At 33.6% G+C, this 9,886-nt stretch overlaps 1 protein-coding gene and 1 non-coding gene across 2 annotated transcripts; one reads left to right on the forward strand and one right to left on the reverse strand.

Moving 5' to 3' along the window:
- Positions 1 to 809: 809 nt before the first annotated feature.
- Positions 810 to 882, reverse strand: TRNAA-UGC. Its single transcript has one exon. It is a non-coding gene; the product is annotated as a tRNA-Ala (tRNA).
- A 1,589-nt stretch (positions 883 to 2,471) lies between these two features.
- LOC114195616 (DEAD-box ATP-dependent RNA helicase 56-like) lies at positions 2,472 to 9,782 on the forward strand. The gene is made up of 12 exons (XM_028086143.1): positions 2,472 to 2,624; positions 2,784 to 2,898; positions 3,212 to 3,312; positions 6,761 to 6,933; positions 7,027 to 7,258; positions 7,361 to 7,479; positions 8,071 to 8,127; positions 8,226 to 8,410; positions 8,653 to 8,797; positions 8,918 to 9,001; positions 9,243 to 9,306; positions 9,492 to 9,782. The coding sequence occupies exons 2-12, from the start codon at positions 2,786 to 2,788 to the stop codon at positions 9,500 to 9,502; spliced, it is 1,284 nt and encodes a 427-aa protein (XP_027941944.1). The 5' UTR covers positions 2,472 to 2,624; positions 2,784 to 2,785; the 3' UTR covers positions 9,503 to 9,782.
- Positions 9,783 to 9,886: the final 104 nt, after the last annotated feature.

Raw genomic sequence — 9,886 nt, forward strand, 5'->3', positions numbered from 1 at the left:
CTTGGGGGCTCTATGAGCTCATCCCGAGAGAACTCGGGACTGGGTAAGTCGACATTAACAAACCCAATTTAGAAGGCTTGGGGGCTCTATGAATTTCATTTCCCGACCCCCGAGAAATTAGAAGTATGGGCTAATCGCTATAATACACATCCCGAGAGAACTCGGGACGGGGTAACTCGACATTAACAAACCCAATTTATTTCCAATTCAAAAATGAGTAATATAGATTATTTTTCTCTTTGTAAAGTCTTAACTTTCTCCATATCTAATTTTGACTAAAATTGGAGATGCGGGGGATAGAACCTCATTCCTCTCGCATGCAAGCACTCTACCATTTTAGTTACATCCTTTATTGATAAAAGTTTTAGTGATTCCATGTTTCGGATAACTAACTCATACCCGCGTTACTTAAACGTGAGTAGCATGTTGGCGTGGATCATGGACCTGGCGATCCACGACAAAAAGTTAAAAAACATTAACAAACCCTTTATAAAGTCTTAACTTTCTCCATATCTAATTTTGACTAAAATTGGAGATGCGAGGGATCGAACCCCGTGCCTCTTGCATGCAAAGCGAGCACTCTACCATTTGAGCTACATCCCCTATTGATAACTGAAAGTACAGTTAATGTATTGTTGAACTATTTTGTATCAACAAAAATATTTTATAAAGTTTTAGTGATTCCATGATTTTTATTCTATAAAGTTAGTAGTTAGTTGCTCGGGCGATCAATTCAAAAATGAGTAGTATAGGTTTATTTTTCTCTTTATAAAGTCTTAACTTTCTCCATATCGAATTTTGACTAAAATTAGAGATGCGGGGGATCGAACCCCGTGCCTCTCGCATGCAAAGCGAGCGCTCTACCATTTGAGCTACATCCCTTATTGATAACTAAAAGTACATTTAATGTATTGTTGAACTATTTTGTATCAACAAAAATATTTTATAAAGTTTTAGTGATTCCATGATTTTTATTCTATAAATTTAGTAGTTCTTTCTACATACTCAGAGAAAAGAATTGTGCACAGGTTTTGCTCATTGCATAAGAAGTTGAAACTGCTGCTTTATTTTACGCACTGAAACCGAAATGGCTGCTACTTTGATTCATATGCTGGTGGTGAGTCAAATGCAATTTCATAGACGGAGAGAACCTACCAGGTTAGTTGCTCGGATGACTAACTCATACCCGCGTTACCTAAACGTGAGTAGCATGTTGATGTGGAGGTGGCGATCCACGACAAAAAGGCTTGGGGGCTCTATGAATTTCATTTCCCGACCCCCGAGAAATTAGAAGTCTGGGCTAATCGCTAAGAGCTCATCCCGAGAGAACTCAGGGCGGGGTAACTCGAAGTACGATATGAAGTTAAAAAACATTAACAAACCCAATTTATTTCCAATTCAAAAATGAGTAATATAGGTTATTTTTCTCTTTATAATGTCTTAACTTTCTCCATATCTAATTTTGACTAAAATTGAAGATGCGGAGGATCAAACCCATGCCTTTTGCATGCAAAGCAAACACTCCACCATTTGAGTTACATCCCCTATTGATAATTGAAAATACGTTTAATGTATTGTTGAACTATTTTGTATCAACAAAAATATTTTTATAAAATTTTGGTGTTTCCAATTATTTTGATTCTTACTCAGATTCAATTATCTAATCAAAATTTGGGTGAGATTAAAACAATAACAATTTCAATTTTTGTTTATCCATAAAAGAGAATTTTAGATTTATAAAATTTGTAAAGAACAAGAATTAGTAACATATAAAAATAACTTGGTCTTTAGAAAATGAATAAATAATCATATTTTAAGGAATAAAATAAAAATAATGATTATAGACATTAAAAGAAAAACCCTCTTTGTATATTAGAAAAATGAATAAATAATTATATTATAAAAATTAAAATTAAAATAACGACATAAAAAAAAAATCTTTTGATATATAATCTAATATTTATTTTTATATTTATATATAATTATAGATTATAAATTATTTTTATTTAATTTTATAATTTTAATAATAATAATTTTATAATTTTTTATTATCATTAAAAAATAATACTTGTGTTTTCATCTATTATTATAAAAAACACTTAACACATTTCCATTGTAAAAATATGAATATAAGACGTACTGGATTTCTCTAGTAATAGAAAAAGTAATAGTTTCTTAATGTCCACATTTTAGTGTTAATACCAATAATTTGGTACACTAAGTAAAAGAAATAAAAATATTAATTATATATAATAGTATAAAGTAAAGTAATTACACAAATTGATCTCTTTACTAATAATTATAGAAAATTATTTATTGCTATTATACTGGATTTAGTTTATTTCTCCACCCTAGTTATCAAAATCTGTTTTTTCTTTTCAAAATATAATTTGATCTAGTTATGAAAATTGGATTTATAGTTATTAAAATATAATTTTGCTTTTATTTTTTCTTTTCACACTTGGCAGCGTTATTATATACAGTTATTATCCTAAGATGTTCAAGTTTTCATCACTCTCACTCCCTTTTTACCCCAAAAAAATTTGATTTTCCGCTAAGAAAATTCCCTTTTCAGAAACCCTTCCACTCCTTCTACCGCCTCCTCCGAACGCTTCTACGAACAGGTACACTCTTCAAAACCCTAATACTCTCTCTATCTGACTTTACGCGCCTAAACCCTAGGTTTAATATTTTGTTCGTTCTTTCCTTGGTTTCTTTTTGGAGCTTTTCTTAGTTTGTAACAGTGATTGCAATTGAATTAATAATGTTGTTGTAAATTGTAGTAATGGGGGACACAAAGACTGAAGCGTACGAGGAGGACCTTCTTGACTACGAAGACGAAGAAGAGAAGGAGCCTGAAGGTGCTGCTAATAAAGTCAACGGTGAAGCTGTGAAGAAGTGAGTTAGTTGTGCGGTCTTTGCGTGGAAATGTTCTCATGCCAAATTTTGAAGTGTTTCATAATAAATATGATATAAGATATATTGTTAACATTTAATTTTCGCATTTTTTTGGGGGTTAAAATTGCTCTGCTCATTATGGGGTTAAACTGTACGAGGGTAATTCCAAATGAAGTTTGCGTTTTTTGTTTTTACTTGAAATGGGTTGATGATCTGGCCTTGGGGGATGTTGGGTGGAGTGAAAATGGACTACGTTGCTTTTTTATGATCTTCTGATGTTGAATGCTCTTTTTCTGTTTTTGGTTTCTTGCAGGGGTTATGTTGGAATTCACAGTTCAGGATTCAGAGACTTTTTGCTGAAGCCAGAGCTTCTTCGGGCTATAGTGGACTCTGGATTTGAGCACCCTTCTGAAGGTAAATTAATTACCTGCATAATTATTTATAATAACTACTATCGGAGTTACTCTGATGATTTAAGAACACAGAATAGTTATGGGTTTAACTATTGGTTTTAAAAGCTTTAATTTTTTGTTAGGGGTGACCATGGGTTTGGGTTTAACCCAACCAATTGGATCAGATACAAGTTTTGAAACATTATGCGCCGATAGACCGGACTCTATCATAAAAGCTTAAAATTTAATTACTGCTAATATTTGATTGATTTATTTCTTTTAAATCTAAGTTTTGAGACTTGATATATATTTTCATTCAACTTTTACAATTTTTAGTTTTTTTCCCATTTATTATTTCCCCCCATTTTTCAGTTTTTAGTTTTTCAAAAGATGCCACCTGAACACTGTCCAATCCAACATGATTCTAAATGAGCAAAGGTGACCTAACTTGTACTCGATCTTTCATGATTTGGATCCAAATTTTCGCAAACCGGACCCAATTTGACTTGTCTTCACTATGGTTTGGTCAAAATAAATTTGTTTGACCTTTGAAGCACAATAAATTATTACATGGCCCCAAACCACCATGGTCAATCTCCATATTACAAATTTGTTAGTTTACAAGGAGTTAATAAAACTTGATAACATGTCATGTGATGACTCTGGATCAATTAATGATTTATTTTGAAGCACAAGTGCTCCTAAAGTTAATCTGAAAATGTACCATGTATGTACGTGTTCAATACTTGCAGGTTTACTCCACTAAAAGGTCTAGAAAAAGTACTCTATTTTGGTACATGTGGGTATTAAGGGACAAAAATTTAGAGAGTTCATGATTCGCATATTCAGTACAACTATCAGACCTAATTCTTTTGATTTTTTTTTTTTCAAATTGATTTTGGCAAGACAATGAATTAACAAAGATTTGAAATACCCCAGATATTCTTGAAAAAAGTACTCTATTTCAGTACATGTGGCTATTAAGGGACACATATTTGGAGAGTTCATGATTATCATATTCAGTACAACTATCAGACCTAATTCTTTTGATTTTTTTTTTTCAAATTGATTTTTGGCAAAACATTGAATTAACAAATAATTGAAATACCTAAGACTTACTTTTTATAGCATATGTCCATGTTACAGGTACTATTGTTAATAAAAGTGATAAACCATTTTACTCCAGATAGATTCTTAAATAGGCCCAAAAAATCAAAGTGAGTTAATTCAAAAGGGGAAATTACTGTTTTATTTTATTGCTACTTGGATACGATGCACAGTGGTGTTTTGACAATTCACAAATATCACAATTGAAAGATTTACCAGACTCTTTGATAAACAAACAAGGGAACAATGATTTCATAAGGCTAAATGAGCTATGTCAAGTGTTTTATGATAAAGTCATTTTTGTGAATTTGCTCATGTTTTTGTTGTTGCTCCTTGGCTTATGACCGCCCATGTTTTGATTGAGTCGTTGGACTCTAACACATACAAGCCACTTTGCTCCTTAGTAGTTAAAATCATCTTCCTCGTGGCAAGGTCTTGAAAGACACAATATAGAGATAAGACTATTGACCAATTTTGGGACATATAAAACACCTTTTAATTCAATAAATGATTCTGGCTTTATTTATTCCCAGATTTGCATGAGTATATCATTGCTATTTGCAACTGTAATGAGTTGTTCTCTATTAATTTGAACATATGAATTGAAAGACATAGGAATTGGGTTCATGTAATCAGTTGTTTCTAGATCAGGAATTCAAACACCTTGAGATTTGGTTGAGGACCAACACTAGGCTGATTTGTTTCTTCATATTACGGGAGGTTCCTTTGTTGCCTCCCATGTGCTCTAGTACTTGGTCTCTCCCGTGGAGTTTGAAGTACATTTCCTTAGTATGTTGTGATCTTTTACTGTATGAACAATTCCATGGTTGCCTTTTTCAGGGATCTTACCTCGATTGTTTGATTCCATGAAGATCCCTTTTCTTGTTGTCATGGAATAACCTGTGTTGGAAGTTCCTCCATGAAACTTGATATCTCTCTGAGATTTTTCTCCCTTGACAATAAAGAAAACTTTTAATATAGGAAACATTTTTTCTCTTTCTAAGATTTGTACCTTGATTGGGTCATATTCATGGTTAAGACCATGTAAGAATTCAAAGATTTTTTCTCTTTCAACGAATTTAGCATGTATTGCACGTCTCTAAATGTTGGCACTAATCTAGTTTGATCCACAACCCATTCAAAATTCTATGATATCCTGATCTCAAAACTACAGTTATTTGACCTCGGTCCTCCACCATCGACATGGTTGGATCTTGATTGCCCTTTTAGAATTCTCTGAATCTACTGGCTCTAATGCAAATAATCTTGGCCATCAAACCAGCAGAGACCTGCCACATTTGGAAGTTCATTAGAACCTGTAGGAGTAAATTTCGCCTCAGCAATTGAGCTAAAAACACAAACTTTCTAGACAAATATCTTGGACACTTAAGGTATTTCCTTGATATTACAGTTTGTTCATATATAAGAGAAAATATGCTCTTGACATTATAGAAGAAACAAGGATGATAAATGTTAAGCTTGTGGACACACCAATGGATCTGATTGTCAAACTGGAACTTGATCAAGGAGAATTGTATTCTGAACTTGAGAGATATAAAACGTTAGTTGATAAACTAAATTCCTTAGTGTGACTTGTTGCGACATCGCCTTTGCTCTGAGCGTAGTAAGTCAATTTTTAAACTCTTTGCCAAGACCTCGATTATAAAGATAAGGAAAATACTCAAATTGTTGGATATTCTGATACTGACCGGGCAAGGTAACCAAGTGATAGATACTCTACTTCAGGATATAGTGTTTTTGTTGGAGATAGTTTAATATTGTGGATAAATAAGAAAAAAATGTCGTGGCAAGGTCAAATGAAAAATAGAATATAGGAAAACAATATTAGTCATTTTTGAGCTCATATGGTTAAAACAACTCTTCAAGAGGCTTAAATCTGAAGAAGTTTCCCAGATGCACCTTGTATGTAACAACCAGGCAGCAGTACACATTGTTTCTAATCTCGTCTTTCATTATAGGACCAAATAAATTAAGATGGATTGTCATTTCATAAGAGAAAAACTGGAATCTAGAGACATCATCATTAGATTTGTTAACTCTAATGAGCAGTTGCTCACATATTACCAAGTCTCTAAGAGGACATATAATTGAATATAGAAACACTCGTGCTTAACTTCTACAGTTATCGTTCTTACATAAAGATCTTATATTTTATGCTGATTGTATTTATAAAATCACAATTATACTAAACTTGTTTATTTTTTATTTTTTCTTTATTTTACAGGTAATATTTTTATCGTAATCTTCTTTTGGAGAACTATTATACTTTGGTAAATCTCTCAAAGGTTTGTTTTACTTACCACTGGTTCGTTGGACCTCTATTTTCTTTGGTTCGCCACCAGTGCAACATGAGTGCATACCTCAAGCTATACTTGGAATGGATGTGATTTGTCAAGCTAAATCTGGAATGGGAAAAACTGCTGTATTTGTTCTATCGACCCTGCAGCAGATTGACCCTGTTGCAGGGCAAGTTTCTGCACTTGTCTTATGTCATACAAGGGAATTAGCATACCAGGTATTTATTTAGAACTTAGCACTTGCAATATTATGGAACTTGCTATTTGATTAACTTCTGATATAAGATACATGTGTAATTTCTCTTGTGTAGATTTGCAACGAATTTGAAAGGTTTAGCACCTACCTATCCGATCTGAAGGTTGCTGTCTTTTATGGTGGCGTCAACATTAAAGTTCACAAGGATCTATTGAAGAACGAATGCCCTAGTATTGTTGTTGGTACACCTGGAAGAATACTTGGATTAGCTAGGGATAAGGACCTTTCTTTGAAGAATGTTAGACATTTCATTTTAGATGAATGTGATAAGATGCTAGAATCTCTGGGTATGTTGATTTTCCAAACAACCATTCTTATAACTTGCATCTTACTTTTGGACTTCCTTTGATTTTAATTGGTTTTCTTTGTTTCCATCATGAATTCTACAGACATGAGGAAAGATGTGCAAGCTATTTTCAAGATGACACCCCATGATAAGCAAGTTATGATGTTTTCTGCAACACTCAGCAAGGAAATACGTCCTGTCTGCAAAAAATTTATGCAAGATGTAATGCCCCATAATCAATACTACTTATTACTAGTCTCTTTTCTTAAGTCCTAAATTCCCTGAAAGCATTTTAGATATTTAGATTGCTGTGGTATCATCAAAAATTACTTGTGATTGTATGACTTCAATATGGACAGTGCTTTTGTTATAGCCAGTTTTTATGGAAACAACTTCTGGGTATGACGTGGGGTTGGGTAGCTATAGCTGGGGATGGTAGATCTTGTTGGGAATGTTTTAGGTAAGTTCCTGATTAAGTTTGTATGTTTTCTCATTCTATAAGCTCCCTCAGTTGTCTCACATTGGAAGTTGGTTTTGTCTCCAAAAGTCTGTGTCTGATACGGTTTTTTACAACATAGGATATGTCATAGCTAAGGGTGGGAAGGGGATTGTTAGTGTATTCTGGGAACGTTCCTGCTAGAGTTCTCAAGAGTGTCAGTGTTGCATGGTGTGACTTGAGGTATCTGCAAAGACATAAAATAAATGAAGCAGAACTGTGATTCAAGGATCAACATACATCATTGATGTCGTTTTGGATTCCATTAGCTTGAGGAAGGCTCCTAACATGATTTACTGTATCATTGTTTCTTTCAGCCAATGGAAATTTATGTTGATGACGAAGCAAAGTTGACCCTTCATGGACTTGTGCAGGTGGGCCTTTTATCAAACTAAATTATTTACTCGTTCATGTTTTGCTAAATATCACAAATTTTATGGTATGGGGCTTATGCGGATTATTGAAATGGCAGCACTACATCAAATTGAAAGAAGAGGAGAAGAACAGGAAGTTGAACGACCTTCTTGATGCATTGGACTTCAATCAAATTGTTATCTTTGTGAAAAGTGTTAGTAGAGCAGCGGAGCTGGACAAACTGCTTAGAGAATGCAACTTCCCATCTATTTGCATTCATTCTGGAATGTCTCAGGAAGAAAGGTATGTACTATGTGATATGAAAGGATGCCGACAAATCAGTCTTCATTGGTTTATAATTGATGATTTGGATAGGTAGTCCATCATTTTTGTGTTCCTACAACTGTGTTTCTGTTGGTGTTGTTCACTGATGGTTGTTATTAGTCTTCTGTTTTCTTTTGTCTTGTTAATGCTGGTTTGTCTCAAAAGATCAATTTTGTGCATTGGTAAATTGTGCCTGATCTGAATTTCTGGCTTTTGTACAGGTTAAAGCGATATAAAGGTTTTAAGGAGGGACATACAAGAATTCTAGTTGCAACAGATTTGGTTGGTCGGGGAATCGATATTGAACGTGTGAATATAGTTATAAACTATGACATGCCGGATTCTGCTGATACGTACTTGCACAGGGTCTGATTAGATAATCTCTTCATTTTTCAAAATTTTCCTACAAAATTTGTTTCATGCCCCTCATTCTTCTCTAGAGCCATCATCTAATTGTCATTTCTTTTGGGTAAATTCTCGGAACAGGTTGGCCGTGCTGGAAGATTTGGAACCAAGGGCCTTGCAATTACATTTGTTTCATGTTCCACTGATGTTGATGTTCTCAACAATGTAAGAAACTTAGTTTATATTTTCCTTTTGTCACCTCTCTAATTCTGGGCACTGTTATGAAAAAATGCATCTACCTTAGAAATTTAGTAACATTCTAACATAACCGTCACGTTTCTACCATTTACTGGAACACCTTCCACCATAATTCCTTGCACAATATTTGGCTTCATATAATTGTCTATTCAAAATGCTAACGTTGAATCAATTGGCAATATTCATTTTGTTAATTGTCGAATTTCAGGTTCAATCCAGGTTTGAAGTTGATATAAAGCAGCTTCCTGAGCAGATTGATACAGCTAGCTACAGTAGGTTTTCATGTTTTCTTTGATATTGTATTTTGATGCCTATTTTTTATTTTTTTTTTCTGTACAAGATATATTTACCCTTGTGTCATTTTTGCTTCACCTTTTGTTTGGTTCTTGTGTTTGATTCTATTCTTACACCGTTGCTTTGAAGTTTGACATGGTTTCCTCGAATTGTGTTTTTGCAGTGCCATCTTAGGAAGGCTGAGAGGGATAATGCTTGAATAGCTCGGATGGTAGCTCTTGTAGATTAATCACATTTCTCAGTTTGTCGACAATTTAATTTACTATTCCATTGTGGAGTCCTTGTAGTTTTATAGATTTTTGAGGGAATTTTATCGTTAGAGTGGTATATCGTTTTGCCGTTGACGGCTCATGGATTTATCGATATTTATTTATTGTATTATGGATTTACAATCTTGTTGCAGTTTATTTGATTGGAAGTTTAATATCATTGTTGGGTGAAATTGGTTCATTCATATTTGGGCTCTAATATTTGTGCCCCTTTGGCATTTTCAATGCATATGTTATTCTGGATAAATTCTCCTATAAACACTTTTTTTAAGAGAGTAAAATAAAAGAA

This window comes from Vigna unguiculata, chromosome 8 (genome assembly GCF_004118075.2).
Source record: "Vigna unguiculata cultivar IT97K-499-35 chromosome 8, ASM411807v1, whole genome shotgun sequence".
NCBI lineage: Eukaryota > Viridiplantae > Streptophyta > Magnoliopsida > Fabales > Fabaceae > Vigna > Vigna unguiculata.

What these genes read in the sequence shown, in the direction of transcription:
- LOC114195616 (XM_028086143.1), top strand. Translation starts at nt 2,786, where the DNA reads ATGGGGGACACAAAGACTGAAGCGTACGAGGAGGACCTTCTTGACTAC. An exon ending in ATTTGAGCACCCTTCTGAAG is followed by an intron (nt 3,313 to 6,760) that starts GTAAATTAATTA and finishes GTTCGCCACCAG; the next exon opens with TGCAACATGAGTGCATACCT. An exon ending in CAAGGGAATTAGCATACCAG is followed by an intron (nt 6,934 to 7,026) that starts GTATTTATTTAG and finishes TCTCTTGTGTAG; the next exon opens with ATTTGCAACGAATTTGAAAG.